The sequence below is a fragment of the Camelina sativa genome, chromosome 3 (assembly GCF_030686135.1).
Source record: "Camelina sativa cultivar CO46 ecotype springtype chromosome 3, ASM3068613v1".
Classification (NCBI taxonomy): Eukaryota; Viridiplantae; Streptophyta; class Magnoliopsida; order Brassicales; family Brassicaceae; genus Camelina; species Camelina sativa.
In genome coordinates this window covers 27,174,378-27,192,549 of record NC_141882.1, presented here as the reverse complement: position 1 = coordinate 27,192,549, position 18,172 = coordinate 27,174,378, and the positions used below count along the sequence as shown (strand labels likewise).

Here is an 18,172-nt window from a genome sequence, read left to right as displayed (position 1 = left end):
ACTATGCAAATTTACAATATAAACCCTTATATGATTCAAATAAAATTTTGTAGAGACAAAACCGGTTTAATAGACCGATTCTGGTTCGGTTCGAGATTTTGACTGTTACATCTTCTTCATCTGACGATAGCAAAAATGACAAGCAATCCCTAATTTCGCCTCAAAAGTTCCCAAAAAAAAAGCTTCGTTCTTTTTAGTCCATCATCATCTTCATCTTCTTCTTCTTCTTCTTCTTCGTTGGTAGCTGAATCGGAGATGGCGACTTCTCTGGTTTCTCCTCTTACTTCACAACTCAACCATGAAGCTATCTGTTCCAAGTTTGTGCTACCCAAATCGCCGTTCATGTCGGGATCCAAGCTTTTTTCATCGAACATGCCTTGCTCTACTGTTCCTAGACGCACAAGAAGATCACGCTGCCTTGCTTCTGCTAAAGATATGAGCTTTGACCATATCCCCAAACAGTTTCGAGGAGACAATCTCAAAGACGGAGGTTTTCCCTTCTCTCTCTCATCTTTCTTAGCTTCTCTCCTTCTGAGAGATTTGTTCTTAGGTCTCCAACTTTGAATTGAGTCACAAATTTTTGTATTTTACTTTTGGTTAGCTTACACGAAGTACCTGAGATAGGCCTTTAGTGACCATTTAATCTGCTATCATACTAAGTGTTAAGACGATGAATCGATGCAGCAAAGATTGCTCGGTTTGTAAATAAGTCGATGTTGTTTATCATCTAGTTTGTATAGCAAATCTTTACGGGCTTTGGCCTTCTCTAATGTCTTCACCTGGAGTTAGTTAGTTTCAGACAGACTAATCTCAGCAGAGTGAAAGTCTTTTGTTCTTGATAAGTTGTCTTCCTTGTAATGGGATGGCGAAATATATTAGCTTGATTGCTACAATCCTTGGTTGGAATGAAATTTATGCTTAGGAGAACTGTGTTTTCTTTTGTGCTCTATTTGTATTTGATCTGACATACTGTTTTACTTCGCCTTTTTTCTTTAGTGATGCAGAACTACAAGAATGTACCGCAATACTTTTACGGGCTTAATCCAGCTCAAATGGATATGTTCATGACGGAGGATAGCCCTGTCCGTCAGCAAGCAGAAAAAGTTACAGAGGTTTGTTTTCTCTTTAAGTCTTTCTTATCAGTCTATTCACAGTTATGAATATGGAAACGGCTAAATAAAAGGTGAACAAAGTTGAATCTCAAATATATGAATCTGGACTTGTTTGTTTGTTGTGCTACTTTGTGAACAGGAAAGCATCTCGTCTAGAAGAAATTATTTGGACAATGGAGGGATATGGAGTATGTCCGGTATGAATGCAGCAGATCCTAGAAGATATAGTATGAGTGTCCAGATGTACAGAGGTGGAGGTGGCGGAGGAGGATCTGCAAGACCAAGAACTGCTCCTCCAGATTTGCCTTCTTTGCTATTGGATGCTCGGATATGCTACCTTGGGATGCCGGTAAGACCGTCATGTCTCGGAAATTTGTTATTAAACCCATTTCTTTGCTACTGTGTTTCCTCTCCGCTCAGGCAATGTATCTTGCTCTTTTTCTGTATTTTGCTTGTAGATCGTACCTGCTGTTACTGAGTTACTCGTTGCTCAATTTATGTGGCTAGACTATGATAACCCAGCAAAACCCATCTACCTATACATAAATTCACCCGGGACACAGGTCAGTTACAAGAAGTTTAATAACATATTGTTTTTTGGTTGGTACTTTTCTGGCGTTATTCTGATATGCTTGTCACCTATTATGAGCTATCAATTCGGATTTTTTCCTCTTGCTTATGCCATGTCACCTATTATGAGCTATCAATTCACTTTTTTTTTGTCTTGGTTCTGCCATGTAGAATGAGAAGATGGAAACTGTTGGATCAGAAACAGAGGCTTATGCAATAGCTGATACCATCTCTGTGAGTCATCTCACGAAACTGTCTAAGCATTTATCTAGTGTGTTTTCTTTGCTGATTTGTGTCACCTTTTTTTGTGTGGTATAAAGTATTGCAAATCAGATGTGTACACTATCAATTGTGGCATGGCTTTTGGTCAAGCAGCAATGCTTCTTTCTCTCGGGAAAAAAGGTTACCGTGCTGTACAACCACATTCATCAAGTATGGTTCGATTCTCTTAATATTTGTAGTCTAACTTTGTATTTAGATCATAATAAACATATGATATATCAGTTGCACACTTGTGTAATCTTCTAAGTTTTGATCGTTAATGTTGCAGCAAAATTATATCTGCCAAAAGTAAACAGATCTAGTGGAGCTGCCATAGATATGTGGATAAAGGTGTGGCTCACATTCTTAAACCCTTATATGTAATTCCCCTCGAGTTTCTTCACCTGTACTGTAATGAATAATCCTCTGGCAGGCCAAGGAACTTGATGCAAATACCGATTACTACATCGAGCTATTAGCTAAGGGAACAGGGAAATCCAAAGAGCAGATCAATGAGGACATTAAGCGACCGAAATATCTCCAAGCACAAGCAGCTATTGACTATGGAATTGCAGACAAGATAGCTGACTCGCAGGATAGTTCCTTTGAGAAACGGGTAACTTTCAAATTATACTTTACATTCATTGAAACCAAGTCATCTTTGTGTGTTGCCTTCATTCATTTTATTCATGCTAAAATGGAAAATATATCTTGGTTTAGGATTACGACGGGACTCTTGCACAGAGAGCCATGAGACCTGGAGGAGGTAGCCCAACCGCTCCAGCCGGACTAAGATGATCAATTCCCACCAGAAAAGAAGAGGTTGAATCTTGATTTTCCTTGTCGCTCTGGGATATGTAGCTCTTACAATCTATAAGCAAAACACATGTAGTAGTAACATACAAAAGTGTTGGCAGAAAGGAAAAAAAACATTAGAAGTTCTCTAAGTGGAAAGTTATTTGCGGTATACATATATCTCTCCAGATGCAGGTTTCTCAGACTCTGAAAAAACCAAGTCTCGGGTTTTCGGGACTTTCAGAAAGAGGGGAAGAATCTGTTGAGGTTGTAAGGCAATGCGTAAAACTCTTCTGTTCGAGTATCAGTGTGGTAGACTCTGAATTTCTCCCACCAATGTCTTCCACTGTCTCTCCGCACCGAGGCATGTCCATAGCTATGAGTACAGTCCAACAAGAACGCTGCCATTATCCCAACAGTTGCAGCCGAAGAGAATATCACTTGCATTATCACATTGAACTTTGTTGTTGGCAACACCAGACACGAATCAGTACATAGGAGAAGACCAATATAAAAAATGATAATGAAGGTTTCTGTTTCTCTTGGACACTTACAGCGGAAGTACGAGTGTGAACAGGTCCACGACCAGAAATGAATAGATATTCGGTGAAGTATTGTGCAACAGAGAGACCGATGAAGATGGAGAAGCCGAGGATAAATTTAGTCCTAAAGCTGTTTAAGTTGCAGAATTGAAGAAGGCCGAGTCCTGCAGAAGCTGTTCACAAGGTCATCTGCTTAATCCAATAATTTATATAGAAGCTAAATGGATCAGAACGAGTTTGTGTTTTTTAAGTTATACATACCAACATAGGCGAACAGAACACAGTACACAGCTGCAAAAATCGGTAATGGTATAGATGCGAGAACAGCCCCAAACTTCCCTGTTTTTCACCAACTTAAGCAGTCAATTACAAAAAACAAAGACCAGTTTCGGAGTGACTTCACGGGTTAGAGCATTACCGAAAATAGAGAAGAAGATCATGAAACCTGCAGATATCTGAACCACTCTTCTGCTCCCAACCTTCGTTAATCCTAGAAGCCCTGTATTTTCACTACACATAACAAGATCAAACCAAAACCTAGTTTAAGAGTCCAAAAACTAGTTTTCTTGATTGTAGAAAAGCTTCAGAGCAGAAAGAGAATGGTTTCCATTACACCAAAGCTGTGGAACCAGTTGCTGTTCCAAACAGTCCATCCAGCAAAACAGCTATGCCCTGTTTTTATTCAATTCCCACAAAGCACACACATCGGACTCACATACTAACATTCTTGAAATCAAACCTTATATAACAATCCGTTTTACCTGCCATCCAATGCCACGGCTAAGTACCGAGGGAGGGATATGTGTTGCGCTGCCAAATCTTGAAGCAGCGATGAAGGATCCTGTAGTCTACTCTCCATTGAACAAAAGACAAGGTGATCTTTCCGAAAGATACGTCATTCCATAAACCTAAAAATGTGAATTGAAATGGTTACAAAACCTCAACAATCGCCACATAAGTAGCTGCCATCATTGCGAATGCATCGCTTCCATGAAAACTTGGACGTCCCCATTGCAATGGATATGGAACTCTCACCCTAAGAATGTAAAAATAAATTGTCAAGAGATTCCTGTGTTTGTTACTGAAACAGAGGAGATCCAGTGAAAGATGGAAGATGATCAGACCATGGAGAAGCACTAATGAGACCTGACCGGTCTGTTCGACAACTGAGCTGTGTATTATCAGGTCTTTTGTCGTAAGCTCCAGCTGCAGTCAGAATCTCTGCGTAAGCCCAGACGATCGCTATTGTAAACAGAACAGCGAATTGCTCGCATATCGATCTTTTACACTTGAACAAGTGAGGAAGATACTGACAAACATTCATACAACCATTGTCAGAGACTTATGAAATGATAAAGGTTTTACAGAAAATCTCACAAAATTAACCAAAAAACCTGAGATAAAATTATCAGTATGATCAATGCTGGGAGTCCAACTTCTATACATCTCGCAAGCTGTAACAGAAAGACTTAATTAATCTCCTCTCACCGACTCACCCTAAAAAACTCCTAAACCAATTCGACTATGTTTCTTTAATGGAGAATAGAGAATAGAATGTTTACATATTTTAGATATGTGTATATTTAGTTTATACTTATCGTATATTCTCTTAGCTTGATCTCCAAGTTTTGTAAAATTGTATATATACTCGACCTTTAGGTCCAAAGCAATACACAGAAAATTCAGTCTTTGATCTCTTCTTTATTTATCATTGTATCAGAGCGGGCATAAAATATTTTCTGATTTGATCCTGATATTCGATCTCTTTGTTGAACCTATCTTGATTTTTCTGTGACAATGACCGAAGACGTGAAGAACATCGAATCGAAACCGAAGACGATGGAAAATCTACGACGAACGATTTCTCCATATGACTTGACCTCGAACGACAATCCCGGAAGCATCATATCGCGTCCTCTCTTGAGAGGAGATAATTATGAAGAGTGGGCTATCAACTTGGAGACCGCTCTTTACTCACGAAAGAAGTTTGGGTTTCTCGATGGATCCATCAAAGCTCCGACCGAAGGATCACCGGACTTTGATGATTGGAAGCCAATCAATGCACTAATTGTCTCTTTGTGGGAACACATAAGAAAGAGATTTCGTGTTACCAACGGACCTCGTGTTCAACAGTTGCGAAAAGAACTTGCAAATTGTCAACAAGCTGGGATGAGTATTGAAGCATACTACGGAAAGCTTACGAAGATTTGGGATTGTCTTGGATGTTATCGACCTCCGCTGAGCTGTACATGTGGTCTTTGCACATGTAACTTCAGTGCTGAAGATGAGAAGAGAAGAGAGGAAGATAAGGTTCATGACTTTGTGATGGGACTCGACGAAGAAGTTTACGGAATGGTGAAGTCAAACTTGCTTTCTCAAGAACCGTTGCCTACTCTCGAGTATGTTTACTTGAAGGTGACTCAAGATGAGGATGCTCGACTGAAGAAAAAGAATCCTGAAGAGAAACAGGAGAACATGGCGTTTGTAGCGCAAATTCAAAAGCCAAAGTATCGAGGAGATGACAGAGACGTTGGAGTTGTTTGTTCAAATTGTGGACGAACAGGACACCGATCTGAAACGTGCTTTCAAATCTTAGGATTTCCAGAGTGGTGGGGTGACAGACCACGAAATCGTGTGGGTCGTGGAAGAGGAGTTGCACCACCAGCCAGACTCTCACGAGGAAGAGGTGGAGTTGCCCGTGCAAACGTGGCAAGAGTAGTTGGTCAACCAACAGTTGGTGTTGCGAACGTAGCCGTCACGGATGCGGATAGAACAGCGGTGTGCGGTCTTACAGATGAACAGTGGCTCAGCGTCAAGCGTGTGATGAACGCTGCAGCCATCGGAGCAGATGAACAATCCTCGGGTAAGTTGATTTCTCCCTCTTGGATAATTGATAGCGGAGCGACACATCACTTGACATGTAAGAAAGAGATTCTTACAAACCTGAGAACATCGACACCAACGCAGATAATTTTGGCTGATGGTCGGATAGTAGTAGGAAATACAGTCGGAACAGTTGTGTTGAACTCTCATCTAAGTTTGATTGAAGTGTTCTACATAGAGAACTTAGGGTTTGATTTGATATCGGTTTCACAGTTGATGGAAGAAAATAACTGTGTTATTCAAATGTCTGTTCTGTTTTGTGTTGTTCAGGACCGCACTACGAGGATGCTGATTGGGATAGGTAGACCTCTTGGAGGGTTGATGTACTTTCAGAATATGAAGATAGTTGCAGCGGCAAAGGGTCACACAAGTCAGTCTGTGGAGTTGTGGCATAGACGTCTGGGACATCCATCTTTGAAAGTAGTGCAAAAATTGTCTGGTTTTGGTTTTAGTAGTGATAGTAGTGATTTATCGAATAAAGCATGTGAAATTTGTGTCCGCGCAAAACAAACTCGTCGTTCTTTTCCTTTAAGCAATAATAAGACTTCAAAGATTTTTGAAATGATTCATTGCGATGTTTGGGGTCCGTATAGAACTCCACCGTTCTCAGGAGCAAGATACTTCCTTACCATAGTTGATGATTACTCTCGTGGTACTTGGATCTATCTCATGAATGCAAAAAGTGAAACTCCAACAAAGTTGAGATATTTTCTTGCTTTGGTTAAACGACAGTTTGGGAAGCAAGTTCGAACAATACGTAGTGATAATGGAAGCGAATTCATGTCACTAACGACATATTTCTTAGAACAAGGGATACAACATGAGACGTCTTGTGTTGGAACACCGCAACAGAATGGATGTGTGGAGAGAAAACATCGTCATTTGCTTAACGTGGCTAGAGCGGTCATGTTTGAGGGACACTTACCGGTTGAATTTTGGGGAGAATGTGCACTTGCGGCTGCTTATCTGATTAATCGAACACCATCTCTAGTATTACAAGGGAAGACACCCTATGAAGTGTTGTATGGAAAACAGCCTTTGTATGATCATCTTCGTGTGATAGGATGTGTTTGTTACATTCATAACCAAGATCATAAAGGAGACAAGTTTGTGAGTCGCAGCAGAAAGTGTGTTTTTGTTGGGTATCCTCATGGAAAGAAAGGATGGCGTGTGTATGACATAGAAAAAGAAGTGTTTGTTGTTTCACGAGATGTGGTGTTTCGTGAGGACACACTTCACTTCTTGTCTTCGCAGAGAAGTGAAACTGAAGATCCATTTGTGGACAAAGCACAAGTGGGTTCTACGACTAACGATGATCAAAGAGACTTTGTAGAAGCTGATAAGGTAGTTGTGACAAGTTCAACTCAAGATAGAGTTGACGTATCTCTATCATCGAGCGACAGTGATAGTAATGATATCTCTGACGGTGACGTTGAAGGAGATGATGTCGTTGAGCAGAACGCAGATGATACACACGAACCAGAACAAAGTACGGCACCTCCGCGTGCTGGGAGCAGAGAACGTAAACAACCTGGATATCTCAAAGATTATGACACAAGTTTTGTATGTGTTGACTCGGACAAGCCTTACCCTATTGCTGATGTGGTTTCATGTAGTAGGTTTTCTGAAAGTCATAAAGTGTTCTTAGCTGCAATTACTAGTGCACATGAACCGCGGAGCTTTGCAGAAGCAATGAAAGATGATCGATGGAGAAATGCAGTGGGTAGTGAAATAGGGTCACTTGAGCTGAATAAGACATGGACACTTGAGGATTTAACAAAGAATAAAAAGGCAATTGGCTGTCAATGGGTGTTTAGAGTTAAGCATCGTTCGGATGGAACAGTTGAGAGGTATAAAGCGAGACTAGTTGTCTTAGGAAATCGACAGGTTGCTGGAGTAGATTACGGTGAAACATTTGCTCCAGTTGTTAAGATGACTACGGTGAGAGCCTTTCTATCTGTGGTTGCAGCTCGTAACTGGGAGGTACATCAGATGGACGTACATAACGCTTTTCTTCACGGCGATCTTGAAGAGGAAGTGTATATGACGTTACCACCTGGATTTCCTTCCCGACACGATGGTAAAGTATGTAGACTGCGGAAGTCGCTATACGGTTTGAAGCAGGCTCCACGTTGTTGGTTTGCTAAGCTTGCCTCTTCACTTGAAAAGTATGGTTTTGATCAGTCCTTTGCGGATTATTCTCTGTTTGTTTACAAGAAAAATGGAGTCGAAATTAGAGTACTGGTTTATGTGGATGACTTGGTCATCACGGGAAACACTGTACGCGCGATCGAAGAGTTTAAAAAATATCTTAGCACATGTTTTTACATGAAGGATTTGGGTGTGTTAAAATATTTTTTAGGCATCGAAGTCTCGAGAAGTCCAAAGGGGATTTATTTGAGTCAAAGGAAGTATGTGCTTGATCTTCTAGCGGAGACTGGGCTGTTAGATTCGAAACCGATATTTTTTCCTCTTGAGCAACATCATCGACTTGGTTTGGCAGTTGGTCCATTTCTTACAAACCCGGAATCGTATAGACGACTAGTTGGTAAATTGATTTATCTTGGTGTTACTAGACCCGACCTCACATACTTTGTTCATATTCTGTCTCAGTTCATGAGTGCTCCGCGAGAGGAACATTGGGATGCTGCTGTTCGGGTTCTTCGATATTTGAAAAGTAGTCCGGGGCAAGGTATATTGCTTCGAGCGGACTGTGATCTTCAAATCACCGGGTGGTGTGATTCCGACTACGCCGGCTGCAAACTAACACGACGTTCTTGTACGGGCTGGTTTATTCAACTTGGACAGTCACCAATTTCTTGGAAAACGAAGAAGCAAGATGTGGTCAGTCAATCGTCGGCCGAAGCCGAGTATAGAGCAATGGCTATGACAACAAAGGAGTTGAAATGGGTGAAAAATCTTCTTCTCGATTTAGGTGTGGTGTTGACGCAACCGATGCGTCTTTACTGTGACAATAAGGCTGCTCTACACATTAGTGCGAATCCGGTGTTTCATGAGAGAACAAAACATATCGAAAATGACTGTCATTTTATCCGCGATGAAATCAAGGCAGGACGTATTGTTGCAGCTTATGTTCATACGACAATGCAACTTGCGGACATTTTCACTAAAGCATTGGGACAACGGGAGTTCGATGAGTTTCGAGACAACCTAGGCATTTTGGATCTTCATGCTCCAGCTTGAGGGGGGTAATGGAGAATAGAGAATAGAATGTTTACATATTTTAGATATGTGTATATTTAGTTTGTACTTATCGTATATTCTCTTAGCTTGATCTCCAAGTTTTGTAAAATTGTATATATACTCGACCTTTAGGTCCAAAGCAATACACAGAAAATTCAGTCTTTGATCTCTTCTTTAATTATCATTCTTGCATTTAATCTTACCTGAGGAAACGCAAAGGCGACAAGGCCAACGCCTGTGAGAATCACGAGAGGAGCAGCCGAAAGAGGAGTAAGAAACCTGAAAACAAAAACGAAAAAAATCTTTAGGGTTAAAAGGGTTTCTTGTACTACAAGTAGTTAGACAAAGCTTTAATCTTGTTTCTCCGGACCTGACCAAGATCCTCCACAAACCGAAGAAACCCATAATCATATGACATATAGAAGCAATGATAAGAGCTCCTTGAATTGCTCTCATTGTCTCCTCAAATCTCTGCAATGACCACACAAGCTTTTCAGTGTTCGATTTGCAAATATCTTTAAAGAATGAATGAAGAAAACGGATTGTGATCTAACCAGGTGAGGGTGGAGATAGTAAGTGAAACGGTAAGAGAAAGTGATGTAAAGAGCAGGGATGACGTAAGCATAAGAAGCTCCGATGACGACAGGGAGTCGACTCCCGAACAAACTCTGTAGCAACGTGTTTATTCCGGACACGAACAACACTGTGTTGATCACTTCTGCTTTCTCCACCTGAAACGTCGTACGTTGTGTTTACTGCGAGACTACTCTGTTTATGAATTTATAAGTAATAATTTAGATGAGATTAGCGTTGTACTGCTTACGTCGCCACCACCCATGAGAGGGACGAGTATGGAAGGTATGATTACAGTAGCACCAAGCATTACAATGTAATGTTGAAACCCAAGAACTATGCCTTCCGCTGCATTATTAATCATATCAAACCTCATCAATTTGTTAGTACTTCTAACATATACGAAGACAAGTTTAGACAACTTAGACAAATATGAGTATACCATTCATCACTATTGGTAACACATAAATTCTTAAATATTAAACATCAATACTACTACTAATATAACAAATAACACACAATATATTAACCAAAAAATAAATGATAGAAAAAATGCATACGCCAATTAGGAGAGCTCGAGACACAAAATTCGACTCCTGGAAGCTGATCTTTAACCGGAAATGGTGCAAAATCATCGTTCTTTGTCGCCATAATTATTTGTTGCTGCTCTCTCTCTAGTCTCTTTGTGAAAGCTATAAAATTTACATTACGGCTTTGCTTAAAACAGACTCAGAAGTGGTAATTAAGCGTTAGGCGGGCAACTTTGTTGACTCTTTGTTGCTTTTCTTAATTTATGTTCTTGTGTTCTCGTGCACGTAATTAACCACTAGCTAATGCAATATGTAGAAAAATGAACCGGATTAGACCACTGGTTTTGACTTATCCAGAATTTCCCACTTGTCTAGTACATATGATGTTCTAGTATTCAAAATACCAAATTATTCCCATCTTAATGCCAAAAAAGTATACAACTAACTCCATCCACCACTTATACAATTTCTTTTTTACAAAGTTCATACATGACTAATTGGTATGACTTATTGTGTTGGCTTGATCAAAATAAAATTAAAAATCGATATGATAGTATTACAGATTTAGCGACGTTTAATTTCAATTTAAAGTATATATATCAGAATAATACATATGATGGGCATATAACTATGATATTTTCAGAATAAACTTTTAAGCAAAACACTTTTTTTAATGAGTTTTGTTGCAATTGTTACTTGAATTGTTATACCTAGCTGTACATATTTTCACATCATAAATTTCTGTGGGCTCATCACTTTTCTAGAGTTTTTTTTCCAGTTCTTACAATAAAAAGGCAGTGCTAATTGTTAACAAATTGTTTTGTATGGAATTGATTGCACATTTTTATTTTGTTTACAATTTCAACTTTTCTGGGCCAATTTTTGATAAACTGAAATAACATTTTGAAAAAATTATCACAACTACCTCAATCAGTGGTAGTCTCAACTCTCAACAATATAAGTTTTTCAGAGAAAATACTATGGAAAAAGGGAAAAAAAATAGCATTTTTGGAAGAAATGATCGTAACTACCACCTCCACCACACAATTTTTTTTTAATTACATCTATCAATTCAAAGGTTTGTATTTTATGTTCAAATTACGTCTAACTCCTCAGCTTTTTTTTATTTCTTATAATCAAAACTAAAATTTTGTAACAAATAAACCAAATTGGTCATGTAAATATATGACTGAACAAGGTGTTACTTTTGGATGAATAAAAAATTAAAATGATTAATCAAAACAATACTACACTTAAGAAGAAAATATTAGTTAGTATATAATTAAATAAGCTTGCTGTAAATTGTAATAAAAAAGGAAACGTGTTTAAAAGGCCGTTTAAAAAACGCGTTTTGAAGCCTAATTGGTGGTCTAAGCGGTTTGCCCCCCATCAGAATTGACGGAGGTCCGTTATCCTTTGTACTCGCAATTAACCCTAACTTTTTTTTCTTCAGGAGAAAGAACGGAAGCGTCTTGAAATCTGAATCCAGAGATAAAAGAACCAAATTGGTATTGCCGAAGATCGATTCTTTCTGATAAAAATCTCATCTTTCTGGTGAATTCATCTGTTTCTTGTTTCTCGATTGTTGGGCATGAGATTAGGTTTCCATTCTCAAAGTTAGGAATTTTTTTTCTAGGGTTTGAGTTCGGCATCTTTCCAGTGATGTGAAGAAGTTTTGGAGTTTGCTATTGCTTCGTAGTTTCTGAGTTACTGCTGCGGTTTAGTTTGATATGTACCTGTTAGGGTTTCCAAGGAACAGAGGATTAGGGTTTTACTGAGATTAGGTGAATCTACTTTTGGAGTCTTACTTTATTAGTTGTGGTTGTGTAAAGAGAATGGTTTGTGGGTTTACAATTGAAGAAACCATTTTTATGGTAGCAATTTTTGTTCTGATTGGTTTCGTGACGTATGGATTTTGTTGCAGAACGGACTTGCTCCGTAGTTGCATTTAGAAACCGGGATGGGTGCTCCTAAGCAGAAATGGACACAAGAAGAAGAATCAGCTTTAAAGTCTGGCGTTATAAAGCATGGACCTGGTAAATGGCGCACAATTCTCAAAGATCCTGAATTTAGCGGAGTCTTGTACCTTCGTTCCAACGTAGATCTTAAGGTCATGATTGTTTCTTATCCTTTGTTTTAACTCCACGATGCTGCTTTGTGTTTGTTTGTGATTTCTGTGTGTGTCTTTATCTGATTTGGGGGAACAGGACAAATGGAGAAACATGAGTGTCATGGCGAATGGATGGGGATCGCGCGAAAAATCTAGGTTAGCAGTTAAACGGACGCTCTCCCTTCCTAGACAGGAAGAGAACTCACTGGCCCTAACCCCTTCTTTGCAAAGTGATGAAGAAATGGTGGATGCAAAGCATTATTCAACTACTGGCTCCTCTGCACTGCAAGTGCAAGTTTCTTCTGCTCCTGCTCCAAGGAGACCTAATGTAAGGTTAGAAATATGTCTATTTTGTTTCTTGAATTGAAGAGTAGTTGCTTTGTTGCTTATCTCCGGGTGGTATTTCTGACGTTGGATAAATCTCAAAATGTATGGTTTGCCGTCACTTTTTCTTTTTCTTCTGTGAAGTCGATAAGTGTTGCATCACATTTATGTGACATAGATTTGTTTTCACACCTACTCTAATCTCTGTTTAAATTGTCTTCACTGGTTATCCTCCTCTTTCAGCTTTTTACCGTTAGCATGCGAGCTGTTTGCTCCATCTTATTGATGTTTCTATAATATTTCGATCTTATGATGAGGGTTTAAGTGTGTAAAGTCCCACTTATGTTGATGTTTGTATCATTTGAATCTATTGTTACACACAAATTGTAACTTTTTAAAAACGTTGCAGGTTGGATAGCCTTATAATGGAAGCAATAGCGACCATGAAGGAGCCTGGTGGCTGCAATAAAACAACAATTGGTGCTTACATTGAGGTATTCTTTCTCATTCTTGCATCTTTTTTTCTCATAGAAAATATGTACCGTTAAATTGTTCCTTGCAGTTAAATCGCATCGTCCTACATTTCAATTTGATGATCCTCAGTGGGTTGATAAGTTGTCGACAACTAGCAATTGTGAAGTCATTGCGGATGAAAATCAAAATGTAGCCGTTGGTTGTGTCAATAGAATATATTCTTCAATATAAGCAATGCATGGGATCAGTTTACTGAAAGGCAATGGGTGACATCTTTATCTTCTCCACTCCTGAATGTGCATTGAATATACTGACTCATATTAAGCTGAAATGTCTAGGAATACTTCTGTAATTACTAGAATTATTGTGATGGCATCTACTTATGTCTAGATATATATTGGAATATCATAAGAGTAGATTTTGTATTTATTTCAGAAACATGTTGGACATTACTTTGTTTATCTATTTATTTGATTAAAGCATGGGAAAATTGAACTCTCCATATACACTGATCTTTGTTTAAGTTCCTTGTAAAAGACTGATTTAGAGAATTAACTGTACCCGTGTTCCTTTTATTCGCTTGTGTATAGGATCAATATCATGCTCCACCAGACTTCAAACGGTTGTTGTCTACCAAGCTAAAGTACATGACAGCTTGCGGTAAACTTGTGAAGGTAAAATCCAATACATTTATCTAATGCATTTGCTGCATTGCAGGATCATGTGCATATAATTTTGGTCTATTGAATAGTATGTATGACTTTTTGTTTTTGTCTTTTGAATAGTAGTATGCTTGCTTTATAGTTGTTAGTAGAACAGAAGTCCTATTGATCCGGGTTTCCCTTTTACAGGTTAAGCGCAAGTATAGAATTCCAAACTCCACTCCGTTGTCTTCCCACAAGAAAAAAGGTCCAGGGGTGTTTACAGGAAGGCAGAGGACGTCTTCTTTGCATTCACCCAAAACAGACAGAGATGAAACGACTTTTCAGACAAGGTCACAGGTTGATGCAGAGTTAGCCAGAATGAAGAGTATGAACGTACATGAGGCAGCAGCAGTTGCAGCACAGGCAGTTGCAGAGGCAGAAGCTGCCATGGCAGAGGCTGAGGAAGCTGCAAAGGAAGCAGAGGTAGCAGAAGCGGAAGCAGAAGCAGCCCAAGCTTTCGCTGAAGAAGCTTCAAAGACATTGAAAGGAAGAAACAACTGCAAAGTGGTAAATAATCACCTCCTTTTATTTCAACACATGAAATCTATGACAGAGGAATACTTTGCAAATCTAAAAAAAGCTTGTATTGAAAATGTGATTCGACAGACGAATCCGTGCTTGAGGTGATGGAAAACGAAGAAGAAGAAGAAGCTAAAGGTGAAGAGAGAAAGAGTAGAGAGTGGCCTAGTGTTTGTGTTGATGATCCTCTCGTCTTGGGAAGTCTTTTTAGTAGTAAGCAGTTAGTAGTATGTATGTGTCTGTTCCTTGTTTCTTCACAGTTTACTCACTTTTGTATCCCTCTGTTTGGATTTGTAAACTTTTCAAATTTCCAATTAAGTTTTAGGAATCTTCATGTACATATCAGAGGAGATCTTTTAGTAATTGGACTTTACTCAACCAAAAGGAACATAATCTCAGTTACTAAAGCCATTGTAATGGTCACACACTTTACAGCGAATATAACCTTCGTTGGGCAACCACAGTAGCAACAATACCACACACAAGTCGACTTACTCTTCTCATTCCATTGTTCCCGACTATACCGCACGATTAGGGTATACTTTGGGTTTCGGTTTCACTTCGATTTCATTAACACTTCGAACAAAGATTGTGTCTGGTTCATGCCTGCAAAAGCACAACACTCAGTATCAGTTAAAAGCGAGATCAATCCAAAAGCAAACACAACAATATCTCGAAAATGCTATCCGTAAGTCTAAAGGCATGGAATTCAAAAACTTAAGGTTTTATAACGACAAAAGATTAAAGAGTGAAATTCTTACGGTTTGTCTCCCTCTTCAAACGTGTAACTAGAAGCAACAGCCAGTAATCCACCATCTCGGCTGAATGAAAGCGCCGCAATACTTGTTGGATACTTAGAGTACTGCAAACAAAAAGTAGCATATTGATGCTGTGTCTCACTAACCAAAAAACATTGAAAGATACAAATATCAAAAGCTCTTGTGATTGCTAAACCTGATATAGCCTCTTCTTGTTGTTACCATCCCAAATGTTGACGAAACCATCACAACCTCCGGAAGCAAAAGTGCCATAACTACAATTTATAAACCCTCAGGTTATTAGAAGCGATAGAGTTGGGCGATCGGGACAGATAACTTGAAGTTTCAAATTTTCTACATATGTAGTATCCCAGAACATACTTTTACAGAATTTGTTCTCAAATGAACTAGTAGCATTCACAATACTCTGAACTAGCCCTAAAAAGCCATATATTCTCCACTAGATTTTCATCTTCTCCATCCAAACTAACAAGTTCTGCTCTTTATCTAATAAACTGTAACTTAAGGCCCACTTCTGTGAAAAAACTAATTGATGCAATCAAAATGCTGAAAGGAAACAATCAGGTTTCTTGTTAAGATAAAGACTTACATCGGATGGAAAGCAATCGCATTTACAGGGTAGACAATGTCCTTACCATCCTCTGATTTCCGGTGACATTTGAAAGCATATCTGACATATTCAAATACAGTTAATGAGATTAAAGAAAAATATATGTAAAAGCCATATCTACCAGAAAAAAGATCAGCAAACAAACAAGAAGTCATAGACTACCATAGTTCGTCAAAAAGAGGTAAGAGGAAACACATTAGGGACATACTTTTTAGCTTGAGCAGCCTCTGATAGATCAAAAAACTCCATTGAAACCCTCCCTTCAACAGAGCTAAGAGCATATCCTGTAGAGTATTATTGAAAACAAAAGTGTGTAAGAAGAAATCAAGGCTACTGAGTATACTTGGCACAGAACAAAAGCAAATTTGACTGTTGGAAAAAAATCAGAGAATGGGAAATATCAGCCATTTAACCTGATCCATTGGGATAACAACGAACACATCTTGTCTGGTATTTAAGAGAGGACTCTCTTCTTTGCTCAGGCTGGGACATATATCTGAGGTCATAAATGTTGACGTGCCTTCCTGCTGTTGCCACTACCAAACGATTTCCAACTAAAGAAAGAGAGTTAACACGCTCAGGTTGCTGATATGTACCAATCTGTGTGCGCTCCATCCCACTTGCACCTCTTGGATCCCAACATTTAATCGTTTTATCCCAACTTCCAGTGATCACTTGCCCTATAACATCACGTAAACAAAGTGTTCAAGTAATACTATGATTAGAAAGACCAACATGCTAAAAAAGGATTTCTGAGTTCCAAATAAAATTGCAACGTTGAAGAAAATATATGCCCTCAAGTCTCAACACAAACGCACTATAATAGCTACTCTCAATAAATTTCGTCAACATTAACAATTAACAGAATGAACTTTTATCTAGCCATCAAAAGCATCTAAGTATCAACATGGTAAGCATAGGAATACTCAACACATCATGACCACATTACGAACCTGCAGCATAGGAATACTCAACACATCGCACTGGTTTATCATGAGTCCCTAAGACGTCCTCTTTGCCAGCATTAAAGTCAATTCTGAAGTATAACAAGAGAAACACAATTATTTAAAAATCCACAAAACATTTCCACTTAATCCCCAATTTAGGAATTTTCCTAAACACGATTTCCACTCTCTCTCTCTCTCTCTCTACATCACAAGTTTCACAATTTCTCAATTAAAATAGTAAGAGAACAAATTAAACATACCTTCTAACTTTATAATCGGCGCAAACACTGAATCCAGAAGAATCATCATGGAAACAGCAATCGAGTACCGCTCCGCCATGTTTGAACTCCCCTCTCAGCAAATCAGCGTTCGCGTCATATAATCTTACACTCTGCGATCCAAAATAATAAAAATCAAAGGATCAGATTAAACACAGATCAGACTTCAAAAGAGTAAAGAAGTTCAATGTTTAAGAGAAGAGAGATTAGGGATTTTATACTAACCTTGTCCCATGAAGAGACTAGTAAATGATCGCTGCTATTAGAAAATCGAAGATTAGAAATCCCATCTGACGGCGGATTCGAGAGCTCGCGACCAATGGTCGGCACCATAGTCATCCTCAAGAACACGAATTTTTAGGGTTTATGCTTAAGAGAGAGAGAGAGAGAGAGAGAGAGAGAGAGAGAGGGAAGGGGAGATTTGAAGAAAATGATTGTTTGAATTTCAAATTCTTTCCCAAATTGAATCTATGATCTGTATACAGTTTTTTGTTGGGCTGTGAATTAGGCCCATTTAATGCACTCGAATGGGCTTTTGAATATGATACATAAGTGTGATTTGCAGGGCCTTGAATGTTTACTACATTTTAAGTAATTTTTGGATTCTGATTTTTTGAAAATCTATTTTTTTACGATTCAAGATTTTCAAAAAACAGATTCTCTTGAATTTAGAGAAACTAGTTTTTGGATGGTTTCTTGCAATTGCAAAGAGAAATTAAAAACTATAGTTTGTGGTTTTTGTAAAAAATAATTATTTTCAACGAGAATATTTTTAATTTTTGAGTTTTTGATTTTTTATTTATTAATTTTAAATTCAATAGCAAAAACTAAAAATTAAGAAATTAGAAACCAAAATTCAAAATCTAAAATCTAAAAACCAAAAACCATCTAAAAACTAATTACTTTACTATTCATGGCCTAATTTGCAAGAAACGTCAGAAAATAATGAAAGAGAGA

The 18,172-nt window shown here is 38.5% G+C and overlaps 4 protein-coding genes across 13 annotated transcripts; 2 read left to right on the top strand and 2 right to left on the bottom strand.

The window, feature by feature from the left end:
- The first annotated feature begins 51 nt into the window (after positions 1 to 51).
- LOC104777919 (ATP-dependent Clp protease proteolytic subunit-related protein 1, chloroplastic) lies at positions 52 to 2,890 on the top strand. The gene is made up of 9 exons (XM_010502246.3): positions 52 to 490; positions 997 to 1,112; positions 1,252 to 1,461; positions 1,571 to 1,675; positions 1,854 to 1,916; positions 2,003 to 2,114; positions 2,233 to 2,294; positions 2,377 to 2,559; positions 2,664 to 2,890. Exons 1-9 carry the CDS (start codon positions 256 to 258, stop codon positions 2,739 to 2,741), a joined length of 1,164 nt encoding a protein of 387 aa, XP_010500548.1. The 5' UTR covers positions 52 to 255; the 3' UTR covers positions 2,742 to 2,890.
- On the bottom strand, positions 2,525 to 10,733 carry LOC104777920 (nucleobase-ascorbate transporter 4-like). Its single transcript, XM_010502247.3, has 14 exons — positions 10,501 to 10,733; positions 10,191 to 10,288; positions 9,922 to 10,098; positions 9,738 to 9,838; positions 9,571 to 9,646; positions 4,675 to 4,734; positions 4,405 to 4,589; positions 4,220 to 4,316; positions 4,042 to 4,128; positions 3,894 to 3,952; positions 3,699 to 3,790; positions 3,542 to 3,619; positions 3,293 to 3,453; positions 2,525 to 3,197 (listed from the first exon to the last, which is right to left on the bottom strand). The coding sequence occupies exons 1-14, from the start codon at positions 10,589 to 10,591 to the stop codon at positions 2,979 to 2,981; spliced, it is 1,581 nt and encodes a 526-aa protein (XP_010500549.1). The 5' UTR covers positions 10,592 to 10,733; the 3' UTR covers positions 2,525 to 2,978.
- A 1,092-nt stretch (positions 10,734 to 11,825) lies between these two features.
- LOC104777918 (telomere repeat-binding factor 1) lies at positions 11,826 to 14,941 on the top strand. 10 transcript variants are annotated; one of them, XR_015594496.1, is made up of 8 exons: positions 11,835 to 11,978; positions 12,395 to 12,580; positions 12,678 to 12,913; positions 13,314 to 13,398; positions 13,508 to 13,637; positions 13,969 to 14,052; positions 14,230 to 14,589; positions 14,689 to 14,941. XR_015594496.1 is itself a non-coding variant. In XM_087506876.1 (8 exons), the coding sequence occupies exons 3-8, from the start codon at positions 12,431 to 12,433 to the stop codon at positions 14,707 to 14,709; spliced, it is 936 nt and encodes a 311-aa protein (XP_087363002.1). In that variant the 5' UTR covers positions 11,862 to 12,024; positions 12,107 to 12,254; positions 12,395 to 12,430; the 3' UTR covers positions 14,710 to 14,941. The 10 variants fall into 10 exon arrangements, 8 of the variants coding, with proteins under 8 accessions (XP_010500545.2, XP_087363003.1, XP_010500546.2 ...); XM_087506876.1 differs by lacking the exon at positions 13,508 to 13,637 and adding an exon at positions 12,107 to 12,254 and having other exon boundaries at positions 11,862 to 12,024; XR_015594497.1 differs by having other exon boundaries at positions 11,871 to 12,024.
- A 14-nt stretch (positions 14,942 to 14,955) lies between these two features.
- Positions 14,956 to 17,679, bottom strand: LOC104777917 (mitotic checkpoint protein BUB3.2-like). Its single transcript, XM_010502242.2, has 9 exons — positions 17,441 to 17,679; positions 17,198 to 17,328; positions 16,944 to 17,026; positions 16,404 to 16,670; positions 16,199 to 16,274; positions 15,970 to 16,050; positions 15,556 to 15,634; positions 15,363 to 15,463; positions 14,956 to 15,207 (listed from the first exon to the last, which is right to left on the bottom strand). The coding sequence occupies exons 1-9, from the start codon at positions 17,552 to 17,554 to the stop codon at positions 15,120 to 15,122; spliced, it is 1,020 nt and encodes a 339-aa protein (XP_010500544.1). The 5' UTR covers positions 17,555 to 17,679; the 3' UTR covers positions 14,956 to 15,119.
- Between the last annotated feature and the right edge of the window lie 493 nt (positions 17,680 to 18,172).

Bases quoted from the DNA above. Each gene is read 5' to 3' on its own strand.
- LOC104777918 (XM_010502243.3), top strand. From the start codon at position 12,431: ATGGGTGCTCCTAAGCAGAAATGGACACAAGAAGAAGAATCAGCTTTA. The intron at 12,914-13,313 runs GTTAGAAATATG...AAAACGTTGCAG, and splicing joins CCAAGGAGACCTAATGTAAG to GTTGGATAGCCTTATAATGG. The intron at 14,590-14,688 runs GTAAATAATCAC...GTGATTCGACAG, and splicing joins GAAGAAACAACTGCAAAGTG to ACGAATCCGTGCTTGAGGTG.
- LOC104777917 (XM_010502242.2), bottom strand. From the start codon at position 17,554: ATGACTATGGTGCCGACCATTGGTCGCGAGCTCTCGAATCCGCCGTCA. The intron at 17,027-17,197 runs GTATGTTTAATT...GTTATACTTCAG, and splicing joins GCCGATTATAAAGTTAGAAG to AATTGACTTTAATGCTGGCA. The intron at 16,051-16,198 runs GTATGTCCCTAA...TGAATATGTCAG, and splicing joins GAGGCTGCTCAAGCTAAAAA to ATATGCTTTCAAATGTCACC.
- LOC104777919 (XM_010502246.3), top strand. From the start codon at position 256: ATGGCGACTTCTCTGGTTTCTCCTCTTACTTCACAACTCAACCATGAA. The intron at 1,676-1,853 runs GTCAGTTACAAG...TCTGCCATGTAG, and splicing joins TAAATTCACCCGGGACACAG to AATGAGAAGATGGAAACTGT. The intron at 2,560-2,663 runs GTAACTTTCAAA...ATCTTGGTTTAG, and splicing joins ATAGTTCCTTTGAGAAACGG to GATTACGACGGGACTCTTGC.
- LOC104777920 (XM_010502247.3), bottom strand. From the start codon at position 10,591: ATGGCGACAAAGAACGATGATTTTGCACCATTTCCGGTTAAAGATCAG. The intron at 4,317-4,404 runs GTCTGATCATCT...TTACATTCTTAG, and splicing joins CTCATTAGTGCTTCTCCATG to GGTGAGAGTTCCATATCCAT. The intron at 3,791-3,893 runs GTAATGGAAACC...TGTTATGTGTAG, and splicing joins ACTGGTTCCACAGCTTTGGT to TGAAAATACAGGGCTTCTAG.